The 16,609-nt window shown below is 33.1% G+C and overlaps 1 protein-coding gene across 1 annotated transcript in view; it reads right to left on the reverse strand.

The window, feature by feature from the left end:
- Nucleotides 1-1,446: 1,446 nt before the first annotated feature.
- The window catches only part of JAK2 (Janus kinase 2), a gene marked incomplete at its 3' end in the record, with an annotated part of 72,026 nt that continues 56,863 nt past the window's right edge, over nt 1,447-16,609 (reverse strand). The window contains exons 7-17 of the mRNA XM_008577811.1: nt 16,139-16,296; nt 14,316-14,427; nt 11,976-12,162; nt 10,977-11,104; nt 8,742-8,876; nt 7,558-7,645; nt 5,586-5,713; nt 4,690-4,828; nt 2,786-2,937; nt 2,479-2,629; nt 1,447-1,628 (exon numbers count right to left, since the gene is read on the reverse strand). Of these exons, the coding sequence (XP_008576033.1) occupies nt 1,447-1,628; nt 2,479-2,629; nt 2,786-2,937; nt 4,690-4,828; nt 5,586-5,713; nt 7,558-7,645; nt 8,742-8,876; nt 10,977-11,104; nt 11,976-12,162; nt 14,316-14,427; nt 16,139-16,296 (1,560 nt within the window). The remainder of the gene's footprint in view (nt 1,629-2,478; nt 2,630-2,785; nt 2,938-4,689; nt 4,829-5,585; nt 5,714-7,557; nt 7,646-8,741; nt 8,877-10,976; nt 11,105-11,975; nt 12,163-14,315; nt 14,428-16,138; nt 16,297-16,609) is intronic.

The raw sequence follows: 16,609 nt of genomic DNA on the forward strand, positions 1-16,609 counted from the left end.
ATGAAGAGATTATTGTTATGTCTAAAGTAGCATTTCCCAGACTGTCCTAGAGAACACTTTCTATGAGATGTCAATAGATACTGAGGGGGTAAAGGAAACAAAAAAGGCTTCCATGGTCTAATAAATTTTGGAAATACTGCATACTACCAAGAAACTGATGCTATCAACACAGAATTATGGCCAAAGTTGGCCAGTTTGGTTGGTGGCCTCTCAGATATTTCCCAATATTCCCCACATTACAGCATTCATGATCTTTTATAATCTTCTCCGCTTGGGTATGGGCTGGATTTAGTGACTTGCTTGTAATGAAGAGAACATGGCAAGAGTGATGAGATGCTACTCCCGAAGTTAAGTTAGGAAAAGACTGTGGCTTCCACTTTGGGTGTCTGCTGTCAGCTGCCATGATGTGAGGCAGCCCTGTGGAGAGGCCAATGTAGGTGAGCTTGGAAGCAGATCTTCTGAGGCCTGTCAACAGCCATGTGAGTGAGCTTGGGGGTAGAGGGGGTAGATCATCCCCTAGTAAAGCTTTCAGATGAGACTGTGAGGCTTGGCTGACATACTGATTACAGTCTTGTGAGAGACCCTGATCTAGAACCACCCACCTAAGTTGCTCCCAGATTCCTGATTCACTGAAACTGGCTAATAAATGTTTGTCATTTTCATTTGTTAAGTGTTAGGGTAATTTGTTACACAGCAATAGATAATTAATACATCCAAACACTTGGACCTGGTTTTTTATTGTTTTGTGGGGGTTTTTTTTTTTTTTGCCATTGTTGTACCCCTTCAAATGTTCCCAAGAATATTATACAAAGAAGGAACAGCAGCAATGTATTAATATAACTAAGCCAATACATAATATAACCACCAATGTTTAGCTCTGGTAAAGCTGGATTGGAACATTTAGCTTAGTTTCAAGGCCTAATGCCTTCATATTGCATTCCATCCAAAATCCAATTCATAAGGCCACATGGTACAGAGAACCCTATACATGAACAAGCTTAAGGGAAGAAACATAAAGAGCTTACCACTACAGTTGGGTCTGCTAAGAATTGAGTCTTTCCCGGTCTTTCTCACAATGTAGGTTATGTTTCACTGTGTCTATCTATTTTAATAGATAGACACTCTGTCTGCTAGTGAACATGGATAAGTCAATGTCCTATACCCTAAGCAATCAGATTAATATTACTCCCTGAGACGACTAAAGGCACCAAGGCAGGTAGAAAGCCTTTCTCTATTTCACTCACTCACTTATAATGAACTACAAATTCCCCCAAGAAAGAGTCCCATGCTCAAATCAATTTGAGAAATACTGCCTAATTTATCATCCTGTTGAAGATGTTCAATGTGCATTACACGTTAAAGACTCTGAGAAGTTCTTCAGTAAAGATAGCATTTCTCCAACATTTGACAACTAAACCTTTTTGTACAAATACCCCTTAAAATTACTGTATGATTGTACTCTAACAGTTTGAGAAACTTCTGACAACTTACCTTGCCAAGTTGCTGAAGAAATTTCAAGTGTCTCTCTTCAAACTGTGTAGGGTCCCTGTCTTCGAAAGCACCAGAAAGCCCGAGGGCAACTATCCTCATATTTGGTAACATATCATTTTCTGTTAATAGTTCATAATCTGGAGAAATAAAGAATATTACCACCTTAAGTTGGCAAATACATTCTCTGGGTTAGATCGATATACATTCGAGCTGACCAAAATAATCAGAATGAATTAGAAATAATAAATGATACAGGAAATTCAAATAGTTTAGATTACATTAATGAAAGCCTTTAATCATTACCCAGAAAATGACAGGCTTTCAAGAAAAATTTTACAAAAGATATACAATTACTTTCCAAAATAGGTAGTTTTAATATTCATAAAGTAAGGTTATATACTGATTTTTGTGGTGAGAATGGTGCATAGTGGTGGAGTAGAAAGTACCCTATTCATATTTAGTACCGTATGCATATTTAATTCAATATTTTAAAGGAGGAGAGAACAAACAAAAACAAATCTATCTGCTGTGTAGAAAACCAATTATAAAATATATATGAACTAGTTAAAAAAAATTGTTTCTAAGAAGTTAATTTAGCAGGCTGGCAGGTTAGCTCAGTTGGTTAAGGCATGGTGCTAACACCAGGGTCCAGGGTTCAATCCCTGCACTAGCCAGCTGCAAAAAAAAAAAAAAAAAAAAAATCAGTTTAGCCGAATAAACATCTGTTGTATAATATGCATTAACTGGCAAACTAAAATTAGGTTACTGAAGGAGAAATGTCCTTTTTAAAAAAATGACAGACAGCTCAATCAAGGATATTAGAATATGTATAAAGCTTAAAAAGTCATATGAACATAAGAAATTAAGAGGGTCTAAAAGACATCAAATAACTTCTTGGAATAGATTGCAAAATTAGTAAAGATTCATAAAATACAACAATGAGAAAGATAGCCAGAAAATCAGTAAGAGCACTCCATCAATACATACCTGGAGTAAACAAACTGTTAAGATCTCGTATGATGGCTCTGAAAGAAGGCCTAAAATCTGGTTCATAATCCATACAATTATTTATAAGGTTTGCTAATTCTGTCCACTTTGGGGCAGGAAGCTGGTGTCTATCTTCATAAAACTGTAGCTTCTATAATTAAAGAACCACAATGTGAGAATAAATTGTTTAATGTCAGACCAATCTTCTTTTTAACATTAGATAGGCTACAAAATATCAAATCATGTAAAAGAAATAGGGAGGATCACAGAAAGAGTAATTCTAACTTCATAGTCTATATAAACTTACCCTTTGAGAATCCAGAGCACTCAGAGGCTTATCTCCTCCACTGCAGATTTCCCACAAAGTGGTACCAAAACTCCATTTGTCTGTTGCCAAATTTAGATTTTTAGGATTTTCAATGCATTCAGGTGGTACCCATGGTATTCTCTCTTGAAGAACTTTTAAATGATAGAAACAAAGTATAGTTAAAAAATCCCCACAAGAAAACCATTCTTTTATATACAAAAAGTTTTTAAAATTATTTGAATAACCAAGTCTTTTTTGTTTGTTTTGGGGTGAGCGTATGTGGATGTGTGCATGTTTGCATAAGCTTAAGAGCTAGAAGGGACTTTTGAGATAATCTAATTTGATATCGCAGCTTTAACAATGACAACACTGAGACCCACAAAGATTGAGTAATTTGCCCAAAGTCACACAGTTTTTTAGCAGCATGGACAGAATTAAAATCCTGTACAATCAATTCTAGAACAACTAAACTTCTTTTCTTTCTATTAAACCATAGTGTGTCAACTATCATACCACTTTCTCTACCTCTTCCCATTAGTTCTGTCTTCCCCCAATTTTTTTTCTATAAAATATATCCCCAAGTTGCCTCTTGATATTTTTTCCTATTTCTTTACAATGTGTAAGTAGTAAAGATAATGTTGGTTCATTCAGACTTGTTCTTATGATTTAATAGCAGTGGCATTCTCACTTGCAGATGTAAAAACAAGAATAGGCATTTATCATTATGGCAGATGGATGACTAAATTATACCAAGATATTCTAGGTATGAAATTGATACAAGTGGGTTCTGCTCAGATCATGGAATCTCCTAAGTGAAGTTTCTGTGGTCTCTGACCCCACCAGAAAGACGGTATTCAAGGAAGAAGGAAGCAGTCTAACTCCACTTTCTGGTATTCTGACATGATAGATTGATTGATAGATAGATAGATAGATAGATAGATAGATAGATAGATAGATAGATAGATAGACAGACAGACAGACAGACAGAGACAGACAGACAAGAATGAAGACTAATCTGTTGCATTTTTTGGTATATTTTGTTAAAGCAATGTGAGTATTTTGCTGTATAATCAGGAGAATAAGGAAGATATTGGTTCCTTTCTCCTTCAACATATGAATACATTTTCACCATCATCACCTTCCATTACAGAGGGTAAAATTTCCTTGAGTACAAGATCTAAGACTCTGTAAGATTTTTTGCCCCATGCTACTACCCTATTATCACTATCTTCACTGTCAGATGAGCCATCATGTATAAGTATTATTGGCTCAAATGGGGTACTATACATCAATGCACAAAATTGATCAACTTAGAGTCTAAATTTAGAACATTCAGTTCGAGAAATTAGCTGAGATAATCAAATACAATTATAACATTATCTGAACCCAAAACACCCCTCTCAACTATTTGGCTAAAAATTTTTCCTGTTAACTTATTGTGTTAAATAGAAGATTAACAGACACAAAAGAAAGTTTTTAAAAAGCCAGAGAGTTAGCTGAATAATTACACTAAATAAAATCTCAAGCTACATTATATCATCTCAAATTTTTATTTAATGACTAGAGGAAAGAAAAATTTAGAATAGTTATTTGTGGCTCAAAGAATGATATTAGAAAATTTTGCATTAAAAAACAGATAAAATCCTATCTTCCATAAATAATTAGAGATTAAAGGTATTTTTAAAAATCATCTCACAGTCCATAGTAACATTCTTAAAAGAACGAAGAAATGGACAGAAACTAGCATGTAACTGTAACTTAAATTGCTAAAAGTGATAGCTAAATTTTATTACTAATCAAGAATATATCAATAAAATTGAGTTCGGGAAAATTAACAACATGCTTTTTATGCTACTACCCAAACAATGCTTAATAAAATTAAGTGCAATCCCTGTAGAACTTACTGTCCTTTGGCAATACTGTAATACTAATGCCAGGATCACTAAGTTTGATGAAAGGAGGATTTCCTGTCTTCCTGTCTTCTTCTCTAATAAGTAGAATGTTTTTGGCACACACATTCCCATGAATAAGGGTTTTTTCTTCCTATTAAAGTTAAATGCACATATATTCAAATATTAATACACAAATATTTGAGCATTTAATACATTCAGGGCCCCAAAATAGATGTGAAGAAAAAAATGTGACAGTATAATAAATATTAATTTGGAGGCATGCGTTGAGATAGTAAAAGGAAATTTTATGACTACTCACCGTGCTTCCTATCTTACATTTTAAATGACACAATAACCTATATTCATGATGAAATGAATACGTTAAACAAAACTACCCAGTGCCACTTTATTTTCTAAAGCTGAAATTCTAAGTGGTAGGTATTTCTAGGTGGTAGCTAAAGTTAAGAAATATTGTTTCAGTTCAGCAGTGGGACATAGGTGCACTCTGAGGGGTCTGATCACTGGTTGGCCCTCTTCTGCTTCTGTCAACACTGCTTTCTCAGTGAACATAATGACGTTTGCATGGTACTTTCTGCTATCCATAGCAGTATCACATGTTTCTGCATAATTCTTGGTTAAATTTTCTAAACCCAAGTGACACAAACTACAGATTGTCCATCAGCAGTTCTAAGAGATTGACGGGATGACAAAATCATTTCTTTCAAAAGTGATTTTTGCATAAATAAACATATGCCTAAAATAATCTCTTTCATCATCTAACAGATTATTTTAAATGACTTGGCATCCACTTACAGATTTATTTCTTGTTTCCAAATCAACATAATTTCTACATTCCTTCATAAGAAAAAACAGTAAGTTTTGATAAAAAGAATATACTAATTACTTACTAGAAAATGCATGGCCCATGCCAACTGTTTAGACACTTCAAGTTTCCATAATATATTTATAGAATTTTTATTCTTTTTCAGATATGTATCTAGTGATCCAAATTTTACAAACTCCTGAACCAGAATATCTGCATTAAAATATAAATAATAATAAGGCTCAAGTATACATACAATTAAATATATATAATTTGGGCTTTTATGAAAATATTTATAGTTATATGTGGGTATTATAGGTAAAAAATTAAATTAATTAAGATAAATCCAATAATTTAAAGAAAACTTAATGGATATACACCATAAAATTTTTTGTTTTTAGTTTATTTACAACAGCAAGAGGTAGGAGTCTAAACAATTATATATATATGAGTATTATAATATGTGATATATAATACTATGTAATATAAAATATGTAATACATAAGACATGCTTTACAATATTATATAATATTACTCCGAAGCACCTGTATGTATTAGTTTTGAATTATGGCTGCCTCTTGAAATAAATGAAAATTTCTCACATAGTTAATTTTTCTTCCATAAGATATTTAGACATTCAACCCTTCCTGAAGTCCTTTGTCAATACACAAAAATTAATAGCAATGTTTACTCTATTATAGGCATAAGGGAGAATTTGAGCTCTAACTCCATTTATCCGTTAAATTTATACTACAAAAAAGCAAAAATGAGTGTTTTGCAACTGGTTTATCTTTAAAATTATTTATTTATTTATTTTTTTGTCTTTTTTCGTGTCCGGCAACAGATCGCAACCCTCAGTGAACAAAAAAGCAAAAATGAGTGTTTTGCAACTGGTTTATCTTTAAAATTATTTATTTATTTATTTTTTTGTCTTTTTTCGTGTCCAGCAACAGATCGCAACCCTCAGTGTCGCGCCCGTACCGGACCGGGACCAGCAACGGGATCGCAACCCTCGGTGTTGCACCCGCACCTCGCTCAGCCAGTGAGCGGGAACCGGTCTGTATGTGGGATCCGAACCCTCGGCGGGAGTGCCGCCGCACTCCCAAGCAGCGCACCGTAGCAGTGCGCCACCGGGCCGGCCCTATCTTTAAAATTATTTTAAAAAATACTATTAATACATATTTTGCCAGACAAAAACAGGTGCTTGTTTCCAAAACCAATCCTGGCTGCCTTTGAGATTACATTAGGTTATGAGAAACATCAATAAATAAGAGACAGAGAGAGAGAGAACTGCTCTGGTAAGAGGTAAACAGGCAGAACTCCCCACTACTGCATTTAGATTTATTCTCACTTTCTCAGTACCCATAGTGGCCTCTGAGATACATCCATAGAACAGGTTTGAAAACAACTGCCTTTGAAAAGACTATCAATTTACAAAATACAAAGAAATCTTATATAAATATGGATGTTTTTAATCTACATTATTAATGGAAAATGGGAAATTACATAAATTATAAAAAACCTTCTGAATGTAAACTTTGTGAGGCACTAAAATATACTACTGAAGCATTTGCACCTTTGGTAGTTTGTATGAACTAAATTTAGCCAAATAATACATTTAGTATCAACATCCAATCATTTCAGTCATTTCCACTACAAATTCAGTCAATCATTTATATGCTTAGTCTTCATAATGCCAAATAAGTTTGTCCTGAAAGAGCCAGTTGTTCCAATATTATATTAAACCAGCCATAATCTCTATTGCTACGGTGAATACAAAAGTTTATATTTGTTTACTATAATACTCTTTTTTGGGCATTGTAACATAAGGCATATTAGCTATCTTCTGCATTTTAACTTCATTCATCGGTTTCCTTTTTCACAAAATATAACTGATCAGTCCCAGAATGTTTTCATTTTCAATAATATTCAACTCCTATTAAATTATGGTTTATACTGACAACTGTGATCCTGAAATCGAATTTTCTGTATAAATAACAATGAATGCTCTGAGAAAGGCATGACATTAACATAAGAAAGCCTGTGGTTTTACTTACTCTCCTCTCCACAGACACATACTCCATAATTTAAAACCAGATGCTTGTGAGAAAGCTGGCTCATCATGCTTGCTGCTTCAAAGAAAGACTAAGGAAAAGAAAAACCAATAAAAAATGCAAAAGAATTACTGTTTGACTGTTGTCCATAACTCTCTGCCATTAGAGAAATGTATTTTCTCCTACTCTCAGCAGGACTATAGTAAGGTTGCAATTTGCTTTGGTCACCTTACATGGAGTTGCAACTGCCATCAACCTTGGTGTTAGAATTCATTCTGAGGAAACTCCTGAGTAAGCTGGAATATGGAAATAGCAAAGAGAGAGAAAAGTAGTGGTATAGGACACCATAAATGGTGCAAGTCAAACAGGCTTAGGCCCTTTACATCTAGAACAGAGAAGTACAACTACAGGTTGACACCAGACATAGTGATATGACACTGACTTAGATGTATGCAAGCCTTAAATAACACCTCCTAAAAAAGTAAGAATGGTCTCTGTGCAGGTAAAATATACAACACCCATGTCAGGATACTGGCATGGTATTAACATCACTCTAATTCAACTAAACTTTGACTGGAACTTCTGGGTATGGTTGTTCAGAGGATCATGATCACTAACACTGTGGTGTTCTGGATTAGATGTTTTGCTTGTATGTTTCACATTATCTTCTACTAACATTCTTTAAGACTTTTAAAGTATCATAAATGTGTGTTTTGTCATGTTTGGTGATGTCTTGCTATGCTCGGGGCTCTGTCAACTGGCTGCTGGGTTTCTGCCACCCGGCATCTCTGGGTGATGCCCAAAGGTATCCATATTTCACTCAGTGTTCCTTAGTACAGTGTCTTTCAAACCTTTTTTTTTTTAAGTAAATGAAATTGTGGAGGAACCGCTGTGGAACCCATAAAGCTCTGGGGATCCAAATTTAAAAACCACTGCCTCAGTATATGTGGAGATGTAATACCCATAACATAATGCTAGAAGTAATTAGTTTGAAAATAAGTTATTATTTTAAAAATCCTATAATTTTCTATAGTTCCACCAGAATGCATCCTCAGAAAGGTCCTTGACATTATACACTTTTTTAAATTACAATTTTCAAAAGCTTCATGCATGAATATTGTGTGTGCATATGAGAGCACATCTTTAAATAGCATTAACTGCAAGAACTACAGAAAGAGTATACATACCTCTGAATAGTTTCTATGTGCTTTATCCAGAACTTTTAAAAGAACTTCTGTTTCATGCAGTTGACCATAGTCTCCTACTTCTCTTCTTACACCTTTAAAAATTTTTGTAAAAGTGCCTTGGCCAAGGCTTTCATTCTTTAAAAGAAAAAAAGTTAAGAGAAAATAATAAAGATGGAGAAAGAGGTGGGAATTAGGGAATAGGTTCAAAGACAAAGATTAAAAAAAAAAATCCATGAGCAAAAATCTCCCTTACAAACTAAACCCAGATTTAAGATTCCAATTAATTCTTCTATTTGGCTTCCTTAAATAGTAATAAAAGACAGAAAACAAGGTTTAATGAATAAAGTTTATTTTGGCTGCACCCCTGTTTTTAAACCTCCTGAATTGACTATAATTATCACTGTTTATAGAGTCAGTGTCTACCTACATTTATTTACATGTGTACCTTTTTCTGTTTGCCTTTCCTACTAGTGCAATAGAAAGGCAGTACAGTGTGGTCTGTGGAGACAGAACGTCTGATTTATTCCTTATTACCACTTATTAGTTGTGTGACCTTGTACAGGCTATTTAATCTCTCTGTGCTGCAACTGTCTTAGTTTCTTCATCTGAGGAATTGTTACAAACAATAAGTGAATAAAAAATGAAAGCACTTAGTACAGTCCATGACAGACAATAAATGGACATTAAGTATTAGCTATTACTACCAGTACTAGTATTTCTTGCAATGTCCTTACAGAATAATTGTTGAAAGGCTGCACTCTAAAGTGGGGCTGCCTGTGTTCAAATCCAAGTTCTAGTACATGTTAGTTTTGTAACGTTAGTCAAGTTACCTGGCCACTCTGTGCTTCCTGTTACTCACATAAGGATTCATGTCTTTACAATTCTGTATTATTCTTTCTATTGTCTCCTTATGGAACTCAGACATTAGTTGGTTTCTCTCATTCTACCCTCCATGTCCCCTAATCTCTCTTTCACAATTTCTGTTTCTTTCTCCCTATCTGCTGCATCCTGAATAATTTCTTCAGATCTATTTTCCAATTCACTAATTCTCTCTACAGCTATAAATAATTTGCTTTGTAATCTGTCCATTTTGTTTTAAAGTCAATGAGCACATTTTTCATTTTTGTGCTTTTTTCCCCAAAATATTTTTGGTCTTTTAAAATAATGTTTTGTTATTTTCCCATGTTTTCAACTCCTTTTTTATTTTTAAACATATATATGCCTTTTATAGTCTCTATTTGGAAATAATGAAGTTCCTGGAGGTCTAATTTCAATGTTTGTTGGTCTGCTGACTCTTGCTTAACCCTGGATTACTTCCTTGTATGTTTCCAAAGTTTTGATTGAAAGCTCATGTTTGAAGTGGCTTTATCTGTAGGAATCCTGGATGGCCTAGGTCAGGAGTATGTTCTTCCCAAAAGATTTTGTATTTGCTTCTCCCAAAGCACCAGAGGATATTTGGGAAGTACCACTTTTAATTTACTGGCTTAAAGTTTCTCAGACCATGCAGGTAGTACGAAGAAACCCAAATTCAAAAGCTTATGATTACAAATTCTTAGAAGAGACTCCTTTTCCTCACAAAGAGCCCAACTAGAACTGACAATGTTCCTTTTCTTCTCCTTTTGCTGGTGTGTGAATTTTTCACATTCTCTATATTGTTTTACTGAGGATATATTTACTTGGGGGTCCTGGCTTTATTCAGGAATGGTTTCACTTTTAACTCCGGGCCTTCAGCTGGCCTAAGACCTAGCCCTCTGGTTTGTATTGCTTTTAAACCTTAATTCCCTTGATAAGTAAGACTAATTCACACCCTCCAACATCATCTAGCAGCCAAATCATCAGCTTGATTGAGAGGTTGGTACAGCTTTGTTTGCAGTTCCTGCTTTATTTTTAACCCTTTAAATTTCTCTTAGTTTCCTGAGAACTTGAGGTTTAAGATATAGATCTTTTGTAAAAAAATATTTTTAATTATTAATTTAAAATTTGGAAAGAAATATTTTTAAATTTTTGAAAAGAAAATATTTCATTCTTAAAATAATTTTGCTAATTTCTAACACAAAGCTGATATGTTTCATAATAAATAATAATATTTAAATTATAACTAGACTTTTACAATATAGATTATAACAAAATAGTTCCACCAAATGTCACGTAAATGTAATTTGTGGTAGGAAATCAAAAAAACAAATACTGTTTTAAAAAGACAAAAAAGACCGTAATTAGTATCGAATGACTCACAAATATCAAATCTTCATTTCTAATTTTGTGAAACACCATTTGGTTCACATTATTATGCCTCTGTAACGTTGGTGAGGTTGGTACATCAGAAACACCATTGGTTCTGAAGACTAGAAGGTTTGATTTATCTGGGGAAAAAAAAAAATCCACAAATGAATACATAGGTGTGTGTGTGTGTGTGTTATCATCAAAACACATTAAAGATATGAACTGCTCCAAAAGAAGTATCCACAAATGAATACATAGGTGTGTGTGTGTGTGTGTGTTATCATCAAAACACATTAAAGATATGAACTGCTCCAAAAGAAGTAAAATTAAATGTGTTCTCTATATAAAAAATGCTTAGTAACCACTTATTGTTCACTTTTTTCACAGAAAATTATTTTAGGGGTTTATTCATTGAACTTTGATGTATTCTTATCAGTTATTTCATACATTAAAAACTATAATTATTTTGTTAACTAAGAAAACTTTTTCAGGAATTTTAATCATTTTTAATAATAAGACTGTTATTATTTCAAGGAATTTCCAAACTTACTACCTTTATTTTTAAAATACAGAAATTAAAATCCTGTCTATGGCCATACCACCCTGAATCTGCCAATCTCGTCTGATCTCAGAAGCTAAGCAAGGTTGGGCCTCATTAGTACTTGGGTGAGAGAAATTAAAATCCAAAAAGAGTATAAAAGTTTTTACTTAAGACAACATGAGAATATGGTGGCGAGGTCATCCAGTTCAATAAATAAGTGACTGATTTATTCTAAGCAATTATTACCTTTAAAATGCCATTTTAGAATAATAAAACTTCAAGTCACTTCTAGATGGCCCAAAACAAACTGAACAATACTAATTGATGATGCTTGTACAACAGAATAAGACAAAATTAGTTTTTGGAGCTGATTTTTTCATATTCTTTTGAAATCATTGTATTGAAGATACCTCCTAGCACATACACAATCTATGACCAGTATTTTTTAAATTACTAGAAAATTATTTTACCTTTTGGCTTTGGAGGACAGCATTTAGTAAACTGGAAAATTATACTGTCTGAGCGAACAGTTTCCATCTGGTAGCAATTCAAAAGATCTTTAAGATTACTGAAGTTCTTCTTAGTCCCACTGAGGTTGTACTCTCCATTCTCATTTTTTATAATCAAACAGTGTTTATATTCAATGACATTTTCTCGCTATATAAATTTAATTACAAAGAGAGGGAGAGATAATTACAATGGACATCACAGTGATTATTCTGACAAAAGGGATATCACAAAAACAACCAGTAGGATAGACATTTAACTGTGAATCCCAATGTACTGCTTCTATAGTGACAGAAGTGCTTGGTTCCTCAAAAAGGCACCTGATTGCAATTTAGTAGCCTACAGAAGTGGCTTAAGAGTTGATTTTTATTAAAAAGCAAGTAAGAAAGAAATGAAAATTAGCAATAATAATACCATCCTTAATAGCTTTCCATCATTTACATGATAAATTCTAAAACTAGAGTAGCATATAGGGCCTTCCATGAGCTGGTTTCTGCCTCCATCTCCAACTATGGCTACTGCTGCTTCCAACATACAACCTCTGTTCCAGCCATACAAAATGACTTAAATAATTTCAAGCAAATGCCATGCTGTTTCATGCCTTCATAATTGTACATGCCACCTCTCTACCTATGAATGAACACCCCTCCTTCTGAGCAATGAAATTTTATTCATTCCTTACAACAGTTCGAGTACCACTTTTTCTGTAATGTCTTCTCTAAAAACACCCATTCCACAAGCAAAGGTGAATACCCATTCCATTGTATAACTATTGTATAGTTTTCTCTAATATGATATTTTTAATATTTTCTGTTTTTTAATATTTGTCTTCTGCACTGTTCTAAGAACTTGTTCATTCACCTAACTAGTTTTGAGCTGACTTTTGTAAGCATATTCATCCTACAAAGAACCAATTTATAAAAAATACACTCATACCTCAAGGTCAATCTCAAGTCCTTCCTATGCCAAAAGATTTTTTTTTAATAACTGCAATCCTTTCTTCTATTGTCTATATTGCCTAAATAGATAATTGCAATGCTCAATTTAGTATTTTTTTGGTATACTTTTTAATTTTTGATTTCCAAAAGATGAGTTTCTTGAAGGTAGAGCTATATCATACACTCCCTAATACATAGCCCTCATATCAGAGCCCGCAAGTACAGTAAACATAAAAAAAACCATGTTGAATTGTTGAATAGAATGGACTGTTACGGGCCGGCCCGGTGGCGCACTGGATAGTGCGCCGCTTGGGAAGCGCGACAGTGCTCCCGTCTGAGGGTTCGGATCCCACGTGCAGACCGGCTCCCGCTCACTGGCTGAGCGAGGCGTAGGAGCAACACCGAGGCTTGCAATCCCGTTGCCGGTCCCGGTCCGGTACGGGGGCAACACTGAGGGTTGCGATCCGTTGCCGGACACGGAAAAAAGACAAAAGACAAAAAAAAAAAAAAAAAAAAGAATGGACTGTTACATGTTATAGCAAGAAGATACGATCAAATTAGGATAGATTACCAGTTTTATACAATGGTAAAGTGATGGAGTAACCCACCTTCTCTATTTATAAACAACCACTCTATACACATGCTAAATATAAGATCGTTCTATTCTATAAAAATTAAAATAATTGAATAACAAAATCCTTACTTTCTCAATTTTTAAAAAGTAAGATAAATTGGGAAGTTTCTATAAAGTTTTTCAAGATTTACAGCACAGAATTGCCTTATAAATGATAGAATTATTTTAGATAATTTTGGATAGTAAATAAACGAGATCCAAGATTATCTGTATTAACAATGAGGTTTCACTGCAGTTTTACACTTAAGATATACATTGTAGATCATTATTCTCAATATTGAAAAATCACTAGTTAAAATGCTACAATGTTTCTGTTTATTTTATTGCCCTATTTTGCTTTAATTCTGTAACCATTGTTAGTAAATAGAAAATCTGTATTTGATTTATTTTGTTCTGCATAATTTGGTAAAGATTTTCATTTTTCTGAAAAAAGAGACTTCAAGAGACTTCATGAAATACCATTTTGACATACTGGTAACACCCAAACATCAAAAAATAAAATACGTAAATGACAAATAAGAAGATAGAAAGACACTATAAATAATTTTATATTTTTATATAAACTCTAGGAATTATATCTTGTTTAGTTGTGTAGAATCCATTGTTACTACGCTAGTTAACATATCTAGAGCTATAACTGAGTATTAAAAAGGAAATATGGTAGATAAATATGAAGAGGAAATTATATGGACTAAATAAAGTATTACCATTAATAAATGTGACATACTAACCTCAACAGCAAAGGTCAGAAGATATTTATTAAAGTCCTTAGGACTGCATCGAAGTACATACAGTCCAGTCTGATTACCTGCTTTCTTCAGTTTACTGATGGCAAAGTCCATTCTAAAAGAAAAGAAGTAATTTGAATGGTAACATAGCAAGTACCATGATAATATAACCAAATGCCATCTAAATAAATCAAAAGTCAAATCGAAAACTCTCAGAATTTTTGAAGTCTCCCCTACCTTATATGTTTATCAAAAATCTTTCAAGGGAAAACAATCAAGCTATCAAGCTATTTTTCAGTGAGTTCAAATCAATTCAAGAGGCAATTATATTGCTTTAAAAACATTCAAAAGGTATTAAGATACAAACAAAATCACAAAGAATAGTTCATTCATTTAAATTTTCTGCCTTTTGATTATAAATTTAGTCTTTTACGAACCATACTAACTCTCATAAAACTTCATTTAACCATGAAAACAATATATTAGAAAAAACTTCTTATTTCTCTTCTACCTTAGCAGTTACCAATATAAAAATTTATGTGCATTATTTTAATATTTAGTATAATACCAAAGTCAAATAGAAGACTCATGGAAAATGACACTCAACCGATTTAAAAAATTTGCTATGTGTTTATTAAGGATGCACTTCTTGAAAGAAAAGCAAAATATAATCTGTATAAAGGCAGGAACAATTTCTGTTTCTCTTATTACCATGTTTCTCATACATAAACCAGTGCCTACACATAGTAGGTACTAAGTAAATATTCTATAAATAAAAGAATGCTTGAAAGAATGGATGAGTGAACAAATGAATAAATGGTAGGAGTTTTAAAAATACTGAACACGTAAATTGCAGACAATGTCCAAGTCATGCAATTTTTTCATAATAATCATACTTATCACTAAATAGACAAGAAGTATAGCTTGAATCAAGTCTTAAATATTACCCATGATATATTTTTCCAAATATTTAGGGTGAAACACATGCCTACAATCCCAGATTTTTCTCCTGCTCAGGTTCTTAAAAGCTGGTGTCAATAACAAAGCACATCCTAGCTGAGAGATAACTAGGACTTGGGCTAAACAGATGTTATACACGATTAACTGGCTTCACCCAGTATTAATGTAAGGGTCTACAACATTAAAACAACATTTAGTGTGGTTCTGAATGGTAGTTACTACCCACATGTAGCCATTTAACTTTAAAGAAATTAAAATTAAGTAAAATTTCAGTTCCTCAGTTTCACTAGTCACATTTCAAATACTAAATAGCCACATGTAGCTAGTGGTTACTGTATTAAATGGCACAGATATAGAACATTTTCAACACTGCAGAAAGTTCTAGTACACAGCACTAGTCTAGAAATAGGCACATTATATACATCTTATGGTTCGAAGGTTTCAGTAGAAGAAACTGAATTATCCACAAATAATGACAATTTTCAAAGTTTGCACTTTGGCTCCTTTGCAGTATTTCAAAATTAATGAAACATAAATTGGAGATCTTTTTTCTCAAGTAACACCCAAGAGTTAGTTAATCATGGATAGGCAACTAAATGTTAATCTTGTATAACAAGTTATAAGTATTGCAGATGGGGACACAGATGATAAATTATATCCTAATATCCTAAATAATTCTAGATACTATGTAATCTGATTGCAAATAGACTTTTATTAAAAAAAAAAACAAAAAACTTTAGTCAAATTAAGAAAATATTTTTTTCTAAATTCCTAAACCTATATATATCACTCTGTTGTATAAAATCTTCTTTATAAATACATTATTTTGTTTTTAAAAATTTACTTTTATAGTCTGTATTACTCACGAAATTGGTCCATGACAGTTGCTGTGTATATTTTCAAGCACTGTTGGAGGTGCTACTTCTTTACAAAGGTAATGATGTGCATCTGCAGTTAACCTATAATATCCATCAATCAATGACACAAAAGACAAAGCTTCTCTTAATGAGCTAAGTTCAATTTCCTAAGCAGAGAAAAGAAAAAGAAACAGTAGGTATCTTTTAAAAAGTCAATTTAAAAGTGCTAATATTAAAAATCCTCTTCACTCCATGTTGTTAGATTAATTCTCCTAAAATTAATTTTCTTCTAAACTGCTCAAATGTCTTTTATGGCTCCCAATTACTCAATTTGAATTTCAAATTCTTATGCCTGATATTTAAGATCTTCCTGAATATGGGCTTCTTATGCCTTTCCAATTATAGTTCATCATACATTCATAATTTTTTTTTTCCTTTTTGTCTTTTTTCGTGACCAGCAACGGATCGCAACCCTCAGTG

The sequence above is a fragment of the Galeopterus variegatus genome, unplaced genomic scaffold, assembly GCF_000696425.1.
Source record: "Galeopterus variegatus unplaced genomic scaffold, G_variegatus-3.0.2 Scaffold1580, whole genome shotgun sequence".
NCBI lineage: Eukaryota > Metazoa > Chordata > Mammalia > Dermoptera > Cynocephalidae > Galeopterus > Galeopterus variegatus.